This window comes from Prionailurus bengalensis, chromosome B1 (genome assembly GCF_016509475.1).
Source record: "Prionailurus bengalensis isolate Pbe53 chromosome B1, Fcat_Pben_1.1_paternal_pri, whole genome shotgun sequence".
Taxonomy (NCBI): Eukaryota; Metazoa; Chordata; class Mammalia; order Carnivora; family Felidae; genus Prionailurus; species Prionailurus bengalensis.
In genome coordinates this window covers 21,104,295-21,127,621 of record NC_057344.1, presented here as the reverse complement: position 1 = coordinate 21,127,621, position 23,327 = coordinate 21,104,295, and the positions used below count along the sequence as shown (strand labels likewise).

At 40.6% G+C, this 23,327-nt stretch overlaps 1 protein-coding gene across 1 annotated transcript in view; it reads right to left on the bottom strand.

Annotated features, from left to right (window-relative positions):
- The window catches only part of MTMR7 (myotubularin related protein 7), a 107,068-nt gene extending 84,121 nt beyond the window's left edge, over positions 1 to 22,947 (bottom strand). Inside the window, exon 1 of the mRNA XM_043560076.1 lies at positions 22,812 to 22,947. Coding sequence (XP_043416011.1) covers positions 22,812 to 22,835 — 24 coding nt within the window. The 5' untranslated portion in view covers positions 22,836 to 22,947. The remainder of the gene's footprint in view (positions 1 to 22,811) is intronic.
- Positions 22,948 to 23,327: the final 380 nt, after the last annotated feature.

Below are 23,327 nucleotides of genomic sequence, written 5' to 3'. Positions count from 1 at the left end.
GATTTCCAAAGTTTCAAGGTATATAATGCCTTCATTATATCCCTTTTGAAAACTTTAAGGTTACCATGTTACTTTCAGCCACTTTAAAAAAAAAAATCAAAGCGTGTCTCTCAGTTTCTTCTGCACACATCCACTCCAAAAAGATTCTCCCTCAGCAATCCAGGGTGATGTCACTGAGGCTTTGTGAAGAGGAACCCAGGCCACTGCAAAGGATTCCTGAACAAAGCTTGACATCTTTCCTAAAATCCACGTGATTCCATATTCATCCATGTTCGATAAATTAATGTTTTTATAAAAGGAAAATATGCTCTCGAGTATGGGTGTGAAGTACAGTAGGGTTACAGGAAGGCATTCTTTGTAGAGTGCCTTCAGAGGAAACAATGTAACCCATTGTGCAGTGGGGAAGCGAGTAAGTCAAATGACATGTTTGGATTAAGAAAATGTTTTTTATTATCAAATTTGATAGAAGCCATTTCAGCATACAAACCTGTGGCCACCTCTTTGTGCAATAAAGATGATGATAAAAGTAATAAAAACAGCTGAAATGTACTGAATGCCAAGTTACTAAGCACCTTAAGTGTATTCTCTGGTTCAGTCTCCTAACTGGTTCCAGATGAAGAAATCAAGGCTTTGAGAGACCTCAGATGACTCATTTAAGAACATATAACTAGCTACAAGTCAAGATTCTGTGATACTAGTTGAGGCTGAATATGGACATCAAAAAATACAACTGCATGTCCAGTAAGAAACCCATGCATCTATGGCCTATGCAAAATCAGTTCAACAGTGAACTTATTTCCCACAAGGGTGTCAAGACAAGAAAAGACTTTTCAATAAATGATGCTGAGACAGCTGGAATTCGATGAGAAAAGAATGAATTTGGACCTCTAATTCACACCAAACACAAAAATTAACTCAAAATGGATCAAAGACCTGAACAGTATAAATCTTTGTGACCACAGATTAGGTGATGGCTTCTTAGATAAGCCACCTAAAGTATAAACAACCAAAGAAAAATAGGTAAACTGTGCTTAATCAAAATTAGAAATGTTTGCACTTCAAAGAATATGAAAGTGAAAAAAAAAAACAAGCCATAGAACAAGAGCAAACATTTTCAACTCATATATCTGGTGGGGGCGCCTGAGTGGCTCAGTCAGTTAAGCATCTGACTTCAGCTCAGGTCATGATCTCACAGTTCGTGGGTTCAAGCTCCGTGTCGGGCTCTCTGCTGACAGCTCAGAGCCTGGAGCCTGCTTCAGATTCTGTGTCTCCCTCTTTCTCTGCCCCTCCCCTGCTCGCACTCTGTCTGTCTGTCTGTCTCTCTCTCTCTCTCTCAAAAATAAACATTAAAAAAAAAAAAAAGGAACTGGTGTCTAGAATACATAAAGTTCTGATATCCAGAACATATAAAGGCTTAACAACTCAACAATCAAAAGATAGATAACCCAATTTAAAATGAACAAAAGGCTTAGGACATAATATAGGAGAAAATCTCAATGACCTAGGTTTTGGAAATGACTTTTTAAATACAACACCAAAGGCATGATCTATTAATTAATTAATTTGCCTACATGGCTCAGTTGGTTAAGTGTCCGACTCTTGATTTCAGCTCAGGTCATGATCCCAGGGTCATGGGATCAAGCCCTATGTTAGACTCCGTGCTGAGTGTGGAACCTGCTTAAGATGGTCTCTCTCTCACTCTCTCTCTCTCTAAAATTAAAAGAAAAGGGGGAGGGGCACCTGGGTGGCTCAGTCAGTTAAGTGTCCTACTCTTGGTTTCTGCTCAGGTCATGATCTCGCAGTTTATTGGGTTCCAGCCCCGCGTCAGGCTCCATGCTGACAATGCAGAGCCTGCTTGGGATTCTTGGCCTCTTCCCTTTCTCTGTCCCTCCCCAACTCATGCTGTTTGTCTCTCTCAAAATAAAAAAATAAACTTAAAAAACAATAACAACAACAACAACAACAACAACAAAACAAAAACCTGTGTGGAAGACACTGTCAAGAAAATGAGAAGAAAAGCTACAGACTGGGGAAAAATATTTGCCAAAGATGTTTCTGATAAAAAGGCAACCTGGTTAAAAAAAAAAAATGGGCCAAAGACCTTAAGAGACACCTCACCAAAGACACGCAGATGGCAAATAAGCCCCTGACAACACCAAATGCTGATGAGGATGTGGAACAACAGAAGTTCACATTCACTGCTGGTGGGAGTTTGGAAGACAGTTCGTTGGTTTCTTACAAAACTACACATAACCTTACCACATAATCCAGCAAGTGTGCTCCCTAGCATTTACCCAAAGAAGGTGAAAACTCACATCCACACAAAAACACATTACGGGGATGTTTATAACAGCTGTATTCACAATTGCCGAAATTTGGGAGCAACCAAGATGACCTTCAGGAGGTGGATGGGTAAATAAAATGTGGTATACCCAGACAAGAGTATCATTCAGCATTAAAAAGAAATGAGTTATCAAGTGATGACAAGATATGGTGGAAACCTAAATGGATATTACTGAGTGAAAGAAGCCAATCAGAAAAGGCGACATACTGTATGATTCCAACTAGATGATATTCTAGAAAAGGCAGAACTCTGTAGACACTAGAAAGATCAGAGGTTGCCAGAGCTGAAGGTGTGGACAGACGGACAAACAAATGGAACACAGAGGATTTTCAGGGCAATGAAACCACTCCATATGATACTATACTGATGGATACATGTCACTATAAGTTTGTTCAAACCCATAAAATGTACAACAGCAAGAATGAACCCTAATGTAAACCACGTGCTCTGGGTGATAATGATGTGTCAGTATACATTCATCAGTAGTGACAAATGGACCACTCTGACTCAGATGTCAACAATGGGGAAAAGTATGTATGTGTCAGGGCAGGAAGTATACGGAAATCTATACCTTTTGCTCAATACTGCTGTGAACCTAAAACTGCTTTAAAAACCAAAGAGGCTGAGGTACCTGGGTGGCTCAGTTGGTTAAGTGTCCAACTTCAGCTCAGGCCATGATCTCAAAGTTCATGAGTTCGAAACCCATGTCGGGCTATGCGCTGACAATACAGAGCCTGCTTGGGATTCTCTCTCTCCCTCTCTCTCTACCCCTGTCCTAATCTCTCTTTCTCAAAAATAAATAAATAAATTTTTAAAAAATAACAAATAAAAAATAAAAGGGCTATTAAAAAAAAAGGCAAAGGGTCTGAATAGAGATCTCTCCAAAGAAGATATACAAATAGCCCATAAGCACACAAAAAGGTGTTCAACATCATTTGCCATCAGGGAAATGAAAAACCATCACAAGGAGATATCACTTCACACCCATTAGGATAGTTATAGTCAAAAAGACAGACAGTAATAACAAGCGTTGACCAGAACATGGAGAAATCAGAACCTTCACACGTTGCTGTTGGGACTATAAAACGGCCTCTTTGGAAAACAATTTGTTAGTTTCTCAAAAGATCAAACACATAGTTACCATATGACCCCAACATTCCAATCCTGGGTAGATAGGAGAACGGAACATATGTTCACACAAAACACTTGTACATGACTGTTCATAGAGGCTTTATTCACCAAAAATCAAAAAATGGAAACAACCCAAATATCTGTCAACTGATGGATAAAGAAATGCGGGTGTTGGTGTTTCCATACAATGGAATATCATCCAGCAACAAAAAGGAAGGGAATACAGATATGGGCTACAACACAGGGGAAACTTGGAAATGATATACGAAGTGAATGAAGCCGGTCACAATGGACCACATACTGTCTGAGTCCATTTATATAAAATGTCCAGCAAAGGTAAACGTGCGGGGACAGAAAGCAGATTTGTGGATGCCAGGAGTGTGGGCAGATATATGGGCACAGACGGCTAATGGGTATGAAGTTTCTCTTGGAGGTGATAGAAATGTTGCAAAATTAGACAGTAAAAATATTACACAAAGGCCACAAAGTGCACTGGACTGTACATTTTGAAAGACTGAATTATGTGAATGTGAATTCTTTCTCATCTTTAAACGTATGCCAAAACTAAAAAAAAAAAAAAAAAGATGTATCAATAAGTAAGTGGCAGAATAAGAATTAAAACTGTGGGCACTTGACTTGAGAGCCACGCTGCCTCCCACTACCGTGCTAATAGTTGACGTACACTTGCCAAATTAAGTAGAGAGGGAATTCCTTCCCGCCTTCCTTCATTCATTCCACAATCACTCAGTTAACAAATAGTTCACAAATGCACAGGGTATGTGTCAGGCAATGAATTTGTTTGCTTTCTTCTTTATTGTGGCAAAACCACATAACCTACAATTTACCATATCAGCCAACTTTCTAAATTTTTTTTTAACGTTTATTTATTATTATGAGACAGAGAGAGACAGAGCATGAGCATGGGAGGGGTAGAGAGGGGGGGGACACAGAATCCAAAGCAGGCTCCAGGCTCTGAGCTGTCAGTGCAGAGCCTGACCTGGGGCTTGAACTCAGGAGCTACAAGATCACGACCTGAGCCAAAGTCGGACGCTTAACTGACTGAGCCACCCAGGTGCCCCCATGTCAGCCATTTTTTAAGCGTGCCATTCGGCGGTATTAAGTACGTTCTAGGTATATAACCATCACCTCTATTACCACACTTTTTCATCACCTGAAACAGAAACTCTGTAACTATTAAGCAGTAACTCACTTTCCCTGACTTCTGGACCCTGGGAACTTATATTTTACTTCTGTCTCTAAGAATTTTCTCACTCCAGATACCTCATATAAATGGAATCATACAATATTTTCCCCTTTTCTGTCTGCCTTATTTCACTCAGCAAAACATCTTAAGAGTTCATGTTCATCCATTTTACAGAATGCATCAGAACTTCATTCTCTTTTATGGCGAATAATATTCCATCCTACGTATATTCTGTAATCTGTTCACCCATTCACCAGTTACTGAACACATGGATCGTTTCTCCTCTTTGGCTATTGTGATTAATGTATCTATGATCATGGCATACAACTATCTGTTTATTTTCCTGTTTTTAATTCTTTTAGGTATACAGCTAAAAGTGGAATTGATGGGTGACATGGTAATTCTATGTTTAACTTTTTGAGGAACCACCAAATTGTTTTCCACAGCAGCTGCACCATTACACATTCCCTCCAGCCATGCACAAGGGTTCCAATTTCTCCACATCCTTGCCAACACTTGTTATTTTCATTATTTTTACAACAGCCATTCTAACGGCTACGAAGTATCCTACTGTCTTCTGATTTGCATATACCTAATGGTCAGTGATGTTGGGCATCTTTTCATGTGCTTATTGATAAATAAGAAACTTCTTTGAGAAACGTCTATTCAAACATCTATTCACCTACTATTTAATTGAGTTGTTTTTTTATTAAGTTATAAATGTATTTGTTTAAAATGGATGCAAACATATGAACCAGAGGAAGTGAAGCAAAACACGATCTTTCCTATTAGAAAAGAAGCATCGAGCATACCTTTAAATAGTACACTCCTCTCGTGCTAAGAAATGCGTTTGTTTACCATCCATCTTGATGGGTGATTGGCAAAGTCAGTCAAAAAGAAAGACTGAACTATTTAAAGTAAACATTTTGTTTTAGTTTTTTTAACAGTTACTCATTTTTGAGAGAGAGAGAGCGAGAGAGTGAGGGCAGGGGAGGGACGGAGACAGGGAGACACAAAATCTGAAGCAGGCTCCAGGCTCTGAGCTGTCAGCACAGAGCCCGATGCAGGGCTTGAACTCACAGACCATGAGATCATGACTTCAGCTGAAGTCAGACGCTCAACCAACTGAGCCACCCAGCACCCCCGAAGAAATATATTATTTATGTTCATGGTATATGATAGAATACTCAACATTAAATAGTTCTTAAAAAAAACAATGAAATCCAGAGGGAGCTAAGACCTAACACACAAACATATGCTTTATGAGAAAAAGTTCAGAATGTGTATATAATGACTGAATTCATTTCATCAGATTACTTTCATAAAGATTTTGAGACCTTTATAAAATATATACAGTAAAAAAGAAAGAGTATAAAAAGTATAAAATACCTATAAAAAGTATGTCACTCTTGTGTTGTCATTCTGTAGTTTTTGAAGGGAGTACCCGGGTTTTAGTATGGAAATGCTCTGTGTGCCTCCCAGAACTCTCAAACTCAACATGTCCACAGCTGACCTCTGGATTCCCTCTCACGCTATCTCCAGTTTTCCTCCTGTACCTCTTCCGATCTCGGCAATTCATGTTTTTAGTGCCGGGGCCAACAGCCTTGGTATTATCCTCGCCTCCTCTTTTCCTCTGCTCTCTGGTCTACTCCATCAGTAAACCCTCACCACGCGACTCTTAAATTATTATACCCAATTTATTCTCACTCCACTGCTACCCCCCCACCCCAGTCCCCTCTTGCCATCTTCGCTTACCCTCCCACCTCCGCCCACTTTACTTATGCCCGAGCCCTGCTAAATGGAAGTCAAAGCTCGGATTCTACCCTTGGATCTTCTCACACCCAGAGTAAGGGTCTGCACATTCACTGCATTGCTCCTCGTCAAACCTCATCTCCCACTACCCCACTCCCGTGCCTTTGACTATGCTGTCTCTCTCTGCTATGCATTGAAGATTCCAAGCATAGTCCTACTTCAGGACCTTTGCACCAGAATGTTCCCTCTGCTTTCCTTACACATGTAGATGGCTTCCTTCCTCGCTTTCTTAGCTCTCTGTTCTGATCTCATTTTATCAGGAAGGCCATGTTACTATCATATATAAAATAACAATCCTAACTCACTCAAACTAACAACCCTCTCCCCCTTCACTATTTTTCTTGATCTAATTTTCTCCATCACACACACACATACACATGCACACACAGTCTGTATCCCTCTAATTAGAAAGCTACCTAGTAGGTACTTGCATTTATGTATAAACACTGAATGATTGAATATGGATTCTTATGTTCTCTGATACAGTGTAAAATATAGTAAAAGAAGCATACTACAAAATTGAACTGGGTGATCCTTAACTTCTACACAAACAAAAAAGTTGAGAATTCATGCAAAGGAAAAACTGGCAGGAGGAAATACACTCAAATTTTAACAGTGGTTAATTTCTAGGTCAATTCTAATATTGATTCTAATATAGAATCAAAAGTAATACTTTTATAACCTGAAAATTATTTGTTGAACGAAAACGAAAGAAGAGATAACATTCAGTGCTGACGGCATCATGCTAGTGAATGACCCAGAGAAAGAAGCTTCTCATGACTCTATCGATCTCTGTCACAGAGAACACTTGCAAATCAGATCACCATTTTCAAATGGGGCAGATGGAATTCTGTAGTTATAAGTTGGTGAGTTTGACATAAATTCAAAGCAAAACTCTAAAATTGCTTCTTTAGGGGCACCTGGGTGGCGCAGTCGGTTAAGCGTCCGACTTCAGCCAGGTCACGATCTCGGCGGTCCGTGAGTTCGAGCCCCGCGTCGGGCTCTGGGCTGATGGCTCAGAGCCTGGAGCCTGTTTCCGATTCTGTGTCTCCCTCTCTCTCTGACCCTCCCCGGTTCATGCTCTGTCTCTCTCTGTCCCAAAAATAAATAAACGTTGAAAAAAAAATTAAAAAAAATAAATAAATAAAAAATAAAATTGCTTCTTTAATGGAATTTTGTATGAACCTAGAAAAGGAAACCATCCATCAGCAGGAACACTGTGGATTCACTCAGTCATCATCACAGACTACTTCATTGTTCTTTGATAAACTATTAGAAGTGATGAAGGACAAGTTTCTCAAATGGTAGATGGCACCAAACTGAAAGAGCAAGTTAATCTGCTATTGGGATTGAGATCCTGGGAGATAGGGGGAAATTGGCTTTAGTTACGAGGAAGTCACATCCACCTAATCTGGTTTTTTCTCGATGAGAGCATGGATGAGCTAACAGAGTAAGCTTGTTAAAACGCCAGTGGCACCAAACTGAGAAGAACAGCGGAAGTGTATCAGGACCAAAAGACAGAGTAAGGGATTAAGCAATAAACCAAATCCAATGAGACTATATTCAACAAAGAGGAGGGTAAGAGTATCATTCAAGGAAAAGGCAGGGCAGGCTTGACTTCACAGCATAATGTGTAGAGTTACCTTAAGGGTTCTCTTCCAGTCCGTTTACTGAAAGGCTACTGAGATGTGGCCCTATGGTACACACAATTTAAAAATAGTCATTAGAGACGCCTTGGTGGCTCAGTTGGTTAAGCATCTAACTCTTGATTCCGGCTCAGGTCACAATCTCATGGTTGTGAGATCTAGCCCGCATCAGTCTCTGTGCTGAGCTTGAAGCCTGCTTGGGATTCACTCTCGCTTGTCTTTCTCTGCCTCTCTCCTGCTCACGCTCTGTTTCTCTCAAAATAAATAAGCTTTTAAAAAATGTATAAAAATAGTTATTAAATTTTACTCTCTCCCAATTTAACAAAACCTGAAATAATCATGTGTTTGTAAAGCACTGAGTAAAGTAACCAAGATGGTAAGGGATGTAAATGAAGCCACTGGTTGGTTGCCAGGATAGGTGGTGCTAAGCTAACTACTTAGGTAGGAGGGAAGCATTAGGGAGATAGCATCAAATGAAATACCTGAAGGGCCATTTTCTCGAAGGCGGGTTGAAGTACTGGGCAATATCCCAAGGGACAGAGCTCAACCTAATTACTAAAAACTGAAGTGAAACAGATTTTTCCTAAATATAAAGACAACTTCTTAATGATTAGAGCTGTCCATGGTCATTATGGACTGCCAAGGGACACAGTGAATTCCTTGCATAAGGAGTATGATTGGGGTAGTTGGTCACTTGGTTTAGAGGAAATTCAAACATGATTCTAGAACAAAGGAGAACTATAAAACCCACCAGAAAATAGCTAAAAAATAGCAATCAACACATACCTATCAATAATTATCTTTAATTTTTTAAATGTTTATTTATTTATTTTGAGAGAAAGCATGAGCAGGGAGGGGAGAGAGAGAGAGAGAGAGAGAGAGAGAGAGAATTCCATACAGGTTCTGCGCTGTCAGCACAGAGCCCAATGTGGGGCATGAACCCATGAGCCATGAGATCATGACCCAAGCTGAAACCAAGAGTTGGACACTTAACCAACTGAGCCACCCAGGTGCCCCTCAATAATTATTTTAAATGTAGGGTGCCCAGATGGCTCAGTTGATTGAGCATCCAACTCTTGATTTCAACTCAGGTCATGATCTCATGGTTCATGAGTTCAAGCCCCAGGTAAGGGTCTGCGCTGACAGTGTGGACCCTGCTTGGGATTCTCTCTCCCTCTCCCTCTGACCCTCCCTGGTTCACATGTGCACATGCACTCTCTCTCTCAAAGTAAATAAATAAACATTTAGAAAATAATAATACTTACTATTTGTTAAATGTAAATGGACTAAATGCTCCAACAAAAGACACAGACTGGCTGAATGGATTAAAAAAAAACAAGACACATATATATGCTGTCTCCAAGAGACTCACTTCAGACCTAAAGACACACACAGATTGAAAGTGAATGGATGGAAAAAGACATCCTACGTAAATGGAATGAAAAGAAACCTGAGTAGCAATACTTGAATGAGACAAAACAGACTTAAAAACAAAGACTGTAACAAGAGACAAAGAAGGGCATTACAAAATGATAAAGGGATCCCTCCAACAAGAGGATTTAACAATTCCAAGTATCTATGCACCCAACAAAGAACCACCTACATATGTAAAGCAAATAGTAACAGATATGGAGGGAGAAAGTGACCGCAATACAATAACATTGTAGGCTTTAACACTTCATCTTACATCAATGGATAGATCAACCAGAGAGAAAAACAATAAGGAAACAGAGTCTGTAAATGATATAATTGACAAGATGGATTTATATATACAAAATATACCATTCAAACACAGCAAAATACACATTCCTTTGAAGTGCACATGTAACATTCTCTAGAACAGATCCCATGTTAGACCACAAAACAACTGTCAGTAAACTTAAAAAGACTGAGGGCACCCGGGTGGCTCAGTCGGTTGAGCATCCAACTTCCACTCAGGTCATGATCTCACAGTTCAAGGGTTTGAGCCCCACGTTGGCCTCTGTGCTGACAGCTCAGAGCCTGGAGCCTGCTTTGGATTCTGTGTCTCCCTCTCTCTTCAACCCTCCTCCGCTCACACACTCTCTCTCTCTCAAAAATAAATAAACATTAAAATAAATAAATAAATAAATAAATAAATAAATAAATTTAAGAAGATTGAAATCAAGCATTTTTTTCCCAACCACAGCAATATGAACCTAGAAATTAATTATAAGAAAAAAAAAACTAAAAAAACCCTACAAATACATACAGGCCAAACAACACGCTACTACTGAACAACCACTGAGTCAACGAGATCAAAGAGGAAATCCAGAAATACCTTGAGACAAATGAGAATGGAAAAACAATGGTCCAAAATCTATGGGATGCAGCAAAAGCATTTCTAAGACGGAAGTTGATAGTGATACAGGCCTACCTCGAGAAATAAGAAAAGTCTCAAATAAGCAATCTAACTTCCACCCAATGGACTATAAAAAGAAAAAGCCCAAAGTTAGTAAAAGGAAGGAAGTAATAAAAATGAGAAGGGAAATAAATGAAACACAGACTTTAAAAACAACAGAAAAGATCAACAAAACTAAGAGCTGGTTCTTTAAAAAGATAACAAAACTGAAAAACCTTCAGCCGGATTGAAGAAGAAAAATACGGAGAGGGCCCAAATAAATGAAATCAGAAATGAAAGAGAAGCTATAACCGACACCATAGAAATACCAAGGATTACACGAGGCCACCATGAACAATTATATGCCAACAAATTGGACATAGAAAAAAAATGGATGAAGGTAAAAGAAATGGATAAATTCCTAGAAGCACACAATCTTCCAAACTAAATCAGGAAGAAAGAGAAAATCTGAACAGACCAAATATTAGTATAAAATTGAACAGGTAGGCGCACCTGGGTGGCTCAGTCCGTTAAGCTTCCAACTTGAGTTCTGGTCATGATCTCACGGTTCCCCCATTCAAGCCCTGAACTGGATTCTCTGCTGTCAGCACTAAGCCAGCGTTGGATCCTTTGCCACACACCCCCCCTCCTCTACCCCTCCCCCATTCACATGCTGGAACTAAAAGACCATGCATGCTCTCTCTCTCAAAAATAAACACTTAAAAAATTTTTAACTGAATAGGTAATAAAAAAAAACCCCAATAAAGAAAAGTCCATATGGACTTACAAGTTAATTCTAACAAATATTAAAGGAGAGGTAACACCTGTCCTTTTCAAACTAGTCCCAAACAAATACAACAGAAAGAAACACTTCCAAATTCAGTCTGTGAGACCAGCATTACCCTGATACCAAATCCAGACAAAGACACTACAAAAAAAATAAAATTACAGGCCAATATTCCTGATGAACACAAACACAAAAATCCTCAAGAAAATATTACCAAACCAAAGTCAACAATACATTAAAAGGATCATATACCAAAATCAAATGGGATTCTGAAAGAATGGTTCAATATGCACAAATCAATCAATGTGATATACTACATTAACAAAAAGAAGGATTAAAATCATATGATCATCTCAGTAGATGCAAAAACAAAAAACATTTGGCAAAATTCAACATCCATTTATGATAAAAACTCTCAACAAAGTGGGTATAGAGAGAACATTCCTCAACATAACAAACACCATATGTAACAAACCCACTCAACAGTGAAAAGCTGAAAGCTTTTCTCCTAAGATCAGGAACAAGTGACCACAGCAATCACACAAGCTAAAGAAATGAGGCATCCAAGTTGGTAAGGAGGAAATAAAAGTGTCACTATTTGCATATGACATAATATAGAAAACTCTAAAGACCCCACCAAAAAAACTATTAGAACTAATCAGTAAATTTGCAGAATACAAAATTAATACCCAGAAATTATTCTGTTGCTAATAAATCTTTACACTAGCAACAAAGTATCAGAAAGAGAAATTAAGTAAACAATCCCATTTACAATTCCATCAAAAAGAATGTATACCTAGGAATAAATATAACCAAGGCGTTTAAAAACCTATGCTCTGGGGGCACCTGTCAGTCAGTTGTAAGCATCCAACTTCGGCTCAGGTCATGATCTCAAGGTTTGTGAGTTTGAGCCCAGCATCAGGCTCTGTGCTGACAGCTTGGAGCCTGGAGCCTGCTTCAGATTCTGTGTCTCCCTCTCTCTCTGCCCCTCCCCCAATCATGCTCGCTCGCGCTCTCTCTCTCTCTCTCTCTCTCTCAAAAATAAACAAACATTAAAAAATTTTTTTAAAACCTATGCTCTGAAAATGAGAAGGCATGGATGAAAGAAATTGAAGACAACACAAATAAACGGAAAGTGTTACTGTGCTCATGGATGAGAAGAATCAATATTATTAAAATGTCCATATCACCTAAAGCAATCTACAGATTCAATACAATCCCTAAACCTAAAATTTGTATGAAACCACAACAGATCCCAAATACCCAAAGCAATCTTAAGAACAAAACTAGAGCTATCATGCTCCCAGATTTCAAACTAACCGACAAACATACAGTAATCAAAGCAGTATGGTAATGGCACTAAAACAGACACACAGATCAATGGAACAGAACAGTGTCCAGAAATAAACCCACACATATATGCAAGAAACTGGACCACTTTCTTACATCATATACTAAAATAAACTCAATATGGATTAAAGACTTCAATATAAGATCTGAAAACATAAAACTCATAAAGTATAATACAGGCAGTAAACTCAATGACCAGTCTAAGAAATATTTTTTGGATCTCCACAGAAAAGGATAAAAAAAAAAATCAAAAATAAATAGGACTACACCAAACTTAAAAGCTTTTTCACAGAAAAGGAAACCATCAACAAAACAAAAGGGCCACCTACTAAATGGGAGAAGATATTTGCAAATGATATATCTGATAAGGGACTAATACACAAAATATATACAGAACTCATTCAACTTGACATTAAAAAACCCTGCAACAATCTAATTAAAAAATGGGCAGAGGACCTGAACAGACATTTCCCAAAGAAGACATACAAATGGCCAACAGACACATGAAAAGATGCTCAACATCACTAATTATCAGGGAAAGGATAATCAATACCACAATGAGAGATCACCCCAAACCTGTCAGAGTGGCTAATATAAAAAAAAGAGACAAGAAATGACAAATGTTGGCAAGAATGTGCAGAAATGGAAACCCTCATGTAGTGTCTGTGGGAATGTAAACTGGTGTAGGCACTATGGAAAATGAGGATCTTCAAAAAATTAAACTAGGGATCCCTATCAAAATAATACCAGCATTCTTCACAGAGCTAGAATAAATAATCCTAAAATTTGTATGGAACCAGAAAAGACCCTGAATAGCCAAAGCAATCTTGAAAAAGAAAACCAAAGCAGGAGGCATCACAATCCTGGACTTCAAGCTATACTACAAAGCTGTAATCATCAAGACAGTATGGTACTGGCACAAGAAGACACTCAGGTCAATGGAACAGAAGAGAGAACCCAGAAATGGACCCACAAACATATGGCCAACTAATCTTTGATAAAGCAGGAAAGAATATCCAATGGAATAAAGACAGTCTCTTTAGCAAATGGTGCTGGGAAAACTGGACAGGGACATGCAGAAGAATGAACCTAGACCACTTTCTTACACCATACACAAAAATAAACTCAAAATGGATGAAAGACCTCAATGTAAGACAGGAAGCTATCAAAATCCTTGAGACAAAAGCAGGCAAAAACCTCTTTGAGCTTGCCCACAGCAACTTCTTACTCAACATGTCTCCAGAGGCAAGGGAAACAAAAGCAAAAATGAACTACTGGGACCTCATCAAAATAAAAAGCTTCTGCACAGAGAAGGAAACAATCAGCAAAACTAAAAGGCAACCAACAGAATGGGAGAAGATATTTGCAAATGACATATCAGATAAAGGGTTAGCATCCAAAATCTATGAAGAACTTATCAAATTCAACACCCAAAAAACAAATCATCCAGTGAAGTAATGGGCAAAAGACATGAATAGACACTTCTCCAAAGAAGACATCCAGATGGTCAACTGACACATGAAAAAATGCTCCACATCACTCATCATCAGGGAAATACAAATCAAAACCACAATGAGATACTACCTGACACCTGTCAGAATGGCTAACATTAACAACTCAGGCAACAACAGATGTTGGCAAGGATGCAGAGAAAGAGGATCTCTTTTGCATTGTTGGTGGGAATGCAAGCTGGTGCAGCCACTCTGGAAACCAGTATGGAGGTTCCTCAAAAAATTAAAAATAGAACTACCCTATGACCCAGCAATTGCACTACTACGTATTTATCTAAGGGATATAGATGTGTTGTTTCAAAGGGACACATGCACCCCCATGTTTATAGCAGCACTATCAACAATAGCCAAAGTATGGAAAGAGCCCAAATGTCCATCAATGGATGAATGGATAAAAAAGAGGTGGTGTATATATACAATGGAGTATTACTTGGCAATCAAAAAGAATGAAATCTTGCCATTTGCAACTACATGGATAGAACTGGAGGGTATTATTCTAAGCAAAATTAGTCAGAGAAAGACAAATATATGACTTCACTCATATAAGGACTTTAAGAGACAAAACAGATGAACACAAGGAAGGGAAACAAAAATAATATAAAAACAGCGAGGGGGACAAAACATAGGAGACTCTTAAATATGGAGAACAAACAGAGGGTTACTGGAGGGGTTGTGGGAGGGGGGATGGGCTAAATGGGTAAGGGGCACTAAGGAAATCTACTCCTGAAATCATTGTTGCACTATATGCTAATTTGGATGTAAATTAAAAAAATAAAATAAAATAAAATAAAAATTAAACAAGGGGGCACCTGTCTGGCTCAGTTGGTTAAGCGTCCAACTTCAGCTCAGGTCATGATCTCACAATTTGGGCTCTGGGCTGACAGCTTAGAGCTTGGAGCCTGTTTCAGATTCTGTGTCTCCCTCTCTCTCTGCCTTCCCTCCCCCCAAATAAGTAAATGTTAAAATTTTTTTAAAAATTAAAGATAGAATTACCATATTACCCAGTAATTCCACCACTGCATATTTACCCAAAGGAAATAAAAATGCCAATCCCAAAAGACAGATGTGTCCCTCTGTTCATTACAGTATTATTTACAATGACTAAGATATGGAAGCAATCTGAGAATCCATCAACAGATGAATGGATAAAGAATATTTGGTATATTTATACAATGGAATATCACCCAGTCATAAAAATGAATGAAGTCTTGCCATTTGCGACTACATGGATGGACCTAGAAGTATGGTATTTTGCTAAGTGAAACAAGTCAGACAAAGAAAAACAAACACCATACGATTTCGCTTATATGTGGAATCTTAAAAATCAAACAAATAAAACAAAGCATAAACATACCCAAACATACTCACAATTATGAGTGGTTGCCAGAGGGGAAGAAAGGTGGATGGGCAAAGTAGGTGAAGCAGATTAAGAGGTACAAACTTCCAGGTACCAAAAATTCACAGGGATATAAAGTACAGTATAGGGAACAGTCAATAACATTGTAATAATTTGTAGGGTGACAGATGGTGACTAGCCTTATCATGGTAATCACTTCATAATGTATATAAATGTTGGATCAGTATGTTACACGCTTGAAACTGATAATGCTGTATGTCAACTATACTTCAATAATTTAAAAAAAAAAACAAAAAACAGGATTCTCTTCCCAGATGCCTGAAATATCTCTGTATCTTCACTGCCAAGAGTCCTTTGTATAGATCCCTCTTTTCCTTGAAAAGATGAACTAATTTCTTCTGTACAAACAGGAATAATTGTGGGGAACAACTTCTCTATATCCAGCAAGACCTTCTCCTCTGCCATCTCTACCCTTTGTTTCTGCTGAAACTATAAAGAATTTGCCTAAACGCTGGGCCATATAAGAATCTTTCAAATACTGAAAGATATCATGTAATACCCTTATAGGATTGTTCCTACTGTAAGACATTCTATTCTGGGCACTATAAAGAAAATTAAACCAGGGATTTTCATAAGGGCTTAAAATCCAAATCCTTAACAGTGGAAACAGGTTAGGCAAGCTATAGTCAAATGAGTAATACACATTCATTAAAACAATATGTAGGGGCGCCTGGGTGGCGCAGTCGGTTAAGCGTCCGACTTCAGCCAGGTCACGATCTCGCGGTCCGGGAGTTCGAGCCCCGCGTCAGGCTCTGGGCTGATGGCTCAGAGCCTGGAGCCTGTTTCCGATTCTGTGTCTCCCTCTCTCTCTCTGCCCCTCCCCTGTTCATGCTCTGTCTCTCTGTCCCAAAAATAAATAAACATTGAAAAAAAAAAAAAACAATATGTAGGTGAGTGAGTTCTGATTATAAGATATATGCACTAAGATAACACTGGGCAAAAAGTTCAGTAAGAGAGAAAAAACATACTTTAACTCTGTAAAAAGGGTATACTATCACAAATTGGAATTGGAATGATAGAAATATAATTCCATGCTCACGATGTTGTTTCTCTAAGAAAGTGTTTAAATGTGTAACAATTAAAATCTATATTCTTTTTTGACGTAAACCTATCTATTTGCACTGTCTAAACAACTGTTTCCAAAGTATCTAGGTTCTGTTTACTATTGAAGTTCATTCTGTATTGATGGAATCACAGGAGATGAATACATAAGATGTAAACATAATTTCATCAAAAAGTAATATAGAATTACTCTATGACCCAGTATTTCTACTTCTAGAGATACACTCAAGAGAATTAAAAACTTATTTTCAGGAGGTGAGGGGTTGGGCAAAATGGGTAAAGGGCAGAGGGAGGTTCAGGCCTCTAGTTATGGAATAAGCAAGTCATGGGATTAAAAGCAGAGCAGAAAGAATACAGTCAATGATACTGCAAGAGCAGTTACAGGACAGATGGGAGCTACACTTGCCAACACACATTACCATAACGTATAAACTAGTCAAATCACTAAGTTGTACACCTGAAACTAATGCAACGTTGTGAGTCAACAATACCCAAATTTTTTTTAAAAACTTATTTTCATATACAAAAAAAAAAGTATAGGAATGTTCATAGCAGCACTATTCATAATAATCAACAAAGCAGAAACAAATGCTCGTAAGTTGGAGACTGGATAAACAGCATGTGGTATATCCACATAATGGAATATTATTCTGCAATAAAAGGGAATGAAGTATCAATAACATGCTATGACTTGAATGAACATAGGAAAAAATTATGCTAAATGAAAGAAGTCACAAAAGGCCACGTCTTATATTTACCCCATTTATATGCAATGTCCAGAATAAGCAAACCTAATAGAGACAAAAAGTAGATTAGTGGTTGGCTTGGGGGACTAACGACTAAATACCTACAGGCACTCGGTTTCTTTTGGGGATGATGAAAGTGCTCTGAATTAGGTAACGGTGATAGTTGCACAATATTGTAAATGCAGTGACAAACATTTGTACACTTTAAAATGACTGAAATGGTGGGGCCCTAAGTGGTTCAGCCGGTTAAGCACTTGACTTCAGGTCATGATCTCACAGTTCGTGAGTTCAAGCCCCGCATCGGGCTCTGTGCTCACTGTTCAGAGCCTGGAGCCTGCTTCAGATTTTTTTGTCTCCTTCTCTCTCTGTTCCTCTCCTGCTTGTGCTCTCTCTCTCTAAAATAAATAAAGACTAAAAAAAAAAAATTAAAATGACTGAAATGGTGAATTTCATGTTATTTGGATTCTCTCATTAAAACTACATATAATCAAAAAATACTATCATTTATATGTGTGTATATATATGTGTGTGTGAGTGTGTATAACAATATACCGACATCTACAAGTACTAAACACTATTACAGCTAATACTGTACCTTGTCATGGGTACAACCCACGAGGCCTGGATCACTAAAGCAAACACTAAAAACTGAAGAGCTGAAACCAAAAGTTACTCACTCCTCCTATTATTCAGTTATCAATTTATTTACTGTGTGCTTAACTGGTGCCAGGAACTGTGTTAGGTGCCGTGGATCCAGGGGTGAACAAGACATGATCCTCACCTTCATGGGGCTCCTAGTCCAGACATTAAACAATGTCTAGAGGAGCTTGATATTAAACAATCACTCAAATAAACCTACAACTTAAAAACAGGGAGCATAAGGTAAAATACTGTGTTTGGTTATACACTCTAACAAGCAAGCCTGACTTCGAGAAGGTACTGGGCAACAACCTCCCTGAGGACATTCTATTTAGCCTGAAACTAGAAAGATGAGTTTTAAGGGAACCTGGGGGGCTCAGTCAGTTAAGCATCCAACTCTTGGATTTGGCTCAGCTCATGATATCACGGTTTGTGGGATCATGCCCCACATCGGGCTCTGTGAGGACAGCACAGAGACTGCTTGGGATCCTCTCTCCCCCTCCCAAAAGAAATAAATAAACTTAAAAAAAAAGAAAGATGAGTTCTACCCAGGTGAAGAGTAAGAATAAGAGTATCCCCTAGGGGCACCTGGGTAGCTCAGTCAGTTGAGGGTCTCGTGAGGACTCTTGATTTCAGCTCAGGTCATGATCCCAGGGTCGTGGGATTGAGCCCTGCATCGGGCTCCACAGTAAGCATGGAGCCTGCTTGAGATTCTCTCTCACTCCCTCTGCCCCTCTACCAATGTTGTGTGTATGCACTCACTCTTTCTCTTTCCAACCTCTCTCTCTGAAATAAAAAAAATTTTTTTAATTTAAAAAGTGTATCCTCCCAGGGGCGCCTGGGTGGCTCGGTCAGTTGAGCATCCAAGTTCGGTTCAGGTCATGATCTCACAGTTTGTGAGTTTGAGCCCCATGTCAGGCTCTGTGCTGACAGCTCGGAGCCTGGAGCCTGCTTCGAATTCTGTGTCTCCCTCTCTCTCTGCTCCTCCCCTGCTCATACTCTGCCTTTATCTGTCTCTCAAAAATAAATAAATAAATAAATGTTTGTTTGTTTGTTTGTTTTTAAGTGTATCCCCCAGACAGAATAGCAGTGCAAAAGTCCCGAGGCAGAAAAGAGCTCACATTTGAGAAACCCACTAAGGTTGGTTGTGACTGTAGGGTAGTGAATAAGAAAGTGACTATCACGGAATGAGGCTGGGGAAGTTACTAGGGATCAGTCTACAAAGGACCTTACCAGCCACTCTGAGGATTCTCCCTTTATATACTGGGTACAAAGGGAAGCTACCCAAGAATTTCAGTGGGTAAGTAACATGATCAATTTGTGCCATAAAAGCATCACCAGGCTTTCTCTGTGGAGAAGGAGATAGAGAAGAGCAAACAGGACAGTTAGAGACCAGTTAGGAAGCCGTTCTAGTAATGGTTCAAACTAGGGAAATGAGGTGGAAAGAGAAGACATTTTCAGGGTCAGTTTTGCAGTTTAGGAGGTCATCACATATTTTATTTTACACCTAAAATCTACTGATGTGGAAAAAAAAATGTCTTCCAGAAAGACAAAAGCATAAAAATTAGAGATTACTTAGCCAGGATTCTAGACACAGTGGCTTCAATCCAATACCAAACGAAATCCTACAAAACACTTCAAGCTATGTCCAGGATTCCTGAAGCCTCTTCATAGAACTGAACCCAAATTATCCCTCAGTTTCTTGCAGGATATTTTCTTACTAGCAAGCTCTGAGAGTGGTGAAGAAATCCAGTGAAGTAGAAACCCAGAAGTTCACTGTGATGAGTACAGATAAGGTTTGGTGTCCACACTTTGACCCACCTGCAAATTAGCTTGTCCTTGAAACTTTTTTTTTTTCTACAAAGGAACCATTGTGGGAGAGAAACACCCTGCTTAACATATGCTCTGTTAAAGGCTTCAGTTAAACACGCACACACACACACAGAAAGAAATATGTGCAAAGTATTCCAGATTATTCATGTACATCTGTCTCCTTAAACTGCACTCCAGAGACTGAAGCAGAACACAGGGGCTGTGATGGGTATCATACAGTTTATAAAAAATGAATGACTTTCATTGTAGTAGCAAAGCAACTGTACATGTATATACACACATGTATACACATGCGTGTATTTCTTTTCCTCTTAAAATAAAAACCTGCTACCTACCTGGTAAATATCGCTTCAAAACCCACCGTGGGTCAGATACACTAAATTTGTGAATATCCTTATATCCTTATAGCTCAAAACATGAATCATGAAATCTAAGGCAATCTACCTATTCAGCTCTCCCAGAGCATACCAGAAGCAAGTAATAAGATGAATATAACTATCACTAGTTATAGACTTTCAAACACATACTCTGTAAGTAGTCTTGTCTTATTATTTTTCATTTATACTGTGAAAATCAGTTCGGCGCTTAAAAATGCAAAATGGAAAAAGAGATGCTGTTAAGGAACCATTTCATCGTTTTCGTCTTCATCACTCCAAAGGTTTCAGCTTCTTTGAGGTTGTAACGATATCTTACAACACATCACATTGACACAATTGTGTGACAGCTGTTTCAAGTGCCCCTGGTCCTCCTTGACTCCTTACATGTTAAGACTCCGCTCTTCTCAGGGCGCCTGGGTGGCTCAGTCGGTTGAGCATCCGACTTTGGCTTCGGTCATGATCTCATGGCGTGAGTCCGAGCCCCACATTGAGCTCTCTGCTGTCAGGACAGAGCCCGCTTCAGATCCTCGGTCCCCCTCTCTCTCGGCCCCTCCCCTGCTTGTACACGTTCTCTCTCTCCTTCCCAAAAACAAAGAGAAAGACTCCACTCTTCTTTAAGAAGGCTTCCCTCACCCCTTACGGTAGAGCTGATCCTCCGTCCATCCTCTCCCTGCCACTATCTCTTGTATATATCTCTGTCCAGATGTGCAAATGCCTCCCCATCCAAACAGGAGTTCCCTGATGCTTCACGCTCCCTGACGCTTCAGCCTCACACATGAAAGGTTCTCAAGTGCTTGTGAAATGAAATGAATGAGTAAACGAACCTGATCCACCTAATCTCTGTATTTAATTTTTTCCACCTGCACTATCCTAAATGTCAGTGACCTCAGTCCAATGACATTTCAGATAATTCTCCATCCCCCCCCCATTTTTGACATAAGGGGACTTTGGGTTTGAGGCACTGTACTGCTTAGAAGTGGTTATGAGCACCAGTTTTAAGAATAAGTAGAATATCGCTTGCTGCTCAGGTTTACACACATGGCTTTGGACACAGCTTGAATATAGACTAGAAAAGGCCTTTACTCCTCATGGTCTCGAGTACCATGTCACTCTATCACTCTTGACATTCACATCTGACATCATTTTTACACAGGGCCCCCTTCATCATGACAAAGAAAAGATGCCCTTGGCAAGGAGAGAAGGACTCCATGAGTTAAATTGGTCATTCCGGAATAAATTATTTAGCACCACTTAAATCCTGAAAGCTTTGAGTCACCAACCTTGTGGTTTATGGCACTCTCTTCTATGTTTACAAGTTCCCAATAGTCAAGCAACAATTTAATTCCACAGTGCAAAATCAATACAACTTAAATTTACTATTGGAACGGACACTATCTAGCAAACTAAAAAAGATTTATTCTTCTACTGACATGAGATCATCATAAAGCTGCTTCTACAAAGAGGTACTTAAAAACCATCCTAGAATCTAGGAATGAATTCTTCTTACTGGACTTGTAACAAAGCTATGCCCACCCCTCCCTCACCCCTTTGCGGGGGGGGGGGGGGGATGAGTGGGATCCCTGGGGCCGCCTAAGTTCTGACCACACAGACCTAACTTTGCCTTAACTCTGTCAAGGGCCTAGATTTTGGGGTGAGATCATCCTGGAAATCCAAGGACGCTGTGGTGGTGGTAACGAGAGATAGCCAACTAGCTGTGAAATATATTCTTTCACTAGTTTAGAGTTTTCATCAGACGGTAAAGTCGATCATCGTCTTCACCCTAAATTATATTAGTAGTGCAACTACAAGTGGGAAAGTTTGGTGCAGCGGTCAACGATTCCAGGGTTATTTATCTGGAATGGCCAGGGATGAGGCGCTTTTGTTGAGTGGCAAAAGCTGGCGCTGTTTCAAACACACCGGTGGACGAATCTGTAAGCTGCACCCTTCTCCTCAAGGAACCAAACTGGCGGAAAAGGCAAGAAGATGGAAGGACCGGTAGTAACATTCCCCCCACAGCGAATACGGATCATCCGCTCCGTGTAAAGTCCACTGCAGCTGATAGCCTGAGGATGGGGAAGCGGAAGGGCGAGCTGGGTGGGTCTGAACGCTTAGATTCAACAAGCTTCCAGAGTGCCTTCAATCCACCTGCACAGAACTCGTTTGCTGGCACCTGTCCTCAGGAAGGCTTGTTTCTCTTTCAACGGCCCAGAGCAGGCAGGAGAAAATTTGGGGGCGCGCGAAAGGGGTGGGGAGCAGCAGCAACCTAGTGCCAGGCTAGAAGGGAGCGTTTATCAGCGGATCAGCAGCCCCATTACTCAACGGACAACCGGGGTTCCCTCCCGTCCACCCCTATGTGCAATGCGCACTCTCAAGGACAAGAGGTTAGATCCAGCAGCAGCCAAAGCTAGGCCTGTAAGGCAGCAAGAGAAAGCCCAGCCTCACAGCGAACCGGGAGATGCTGGAGCGCTGCCTCCTCCCTCGCTCGCGCTGCTGGCTCAGCCAGCGCCCCGCAGGCAAGCCGGGCCTCCCGCCCGCTCAGCATCCCTCCTCCAGCTCCCGCTCTCCCTCTTCCGCCCGCGCCCGTGCCACCAACCTTGGGCGTGCGGATGTGCTCCATGGCGGGCCCACTTCCACAGGGTCCGGGGCGGGCGCGGCCTCACGCACCTGCGCGCGTCTGCAGCGCGGCGGGAAGGACGCGGGGAGGGGGCTTCGCGCGCGGGAGCAGGCGGGCCGCGGGGCTTGGCTCCGCCTCCAGGTGCGGCGGCGCCCGCGCGAGACCGGCGTGCGGGCCCCGGGGCGCCAGCGCGGCCCTAGAGCGCGCGCGCGCCTCTGCGCTCCTGCCACCTGCCCTGCGCGCGGCCGCCCAAGCCCGCTCTTGGCTGGGGTCGTCAAGAGCCGCTCGCTTCTCTGTAAGAGGGGCGGCCGGAGTACTGTGAGGCTACTGTTCCCCAAGACACAATGGGGGCCTTGTGTTGGGTGTGGCCTCTTGGAGGAGAGCTGGGGAGTACGCGCAGCTCTGCGCCGCCCATTGATCCGGCTTCCTTCCAGGGCGTCCCAGGATAGGTAGGACTTCAGGGTGGGGCAGAAAAAAGGCTGCCGCTTGCATTCC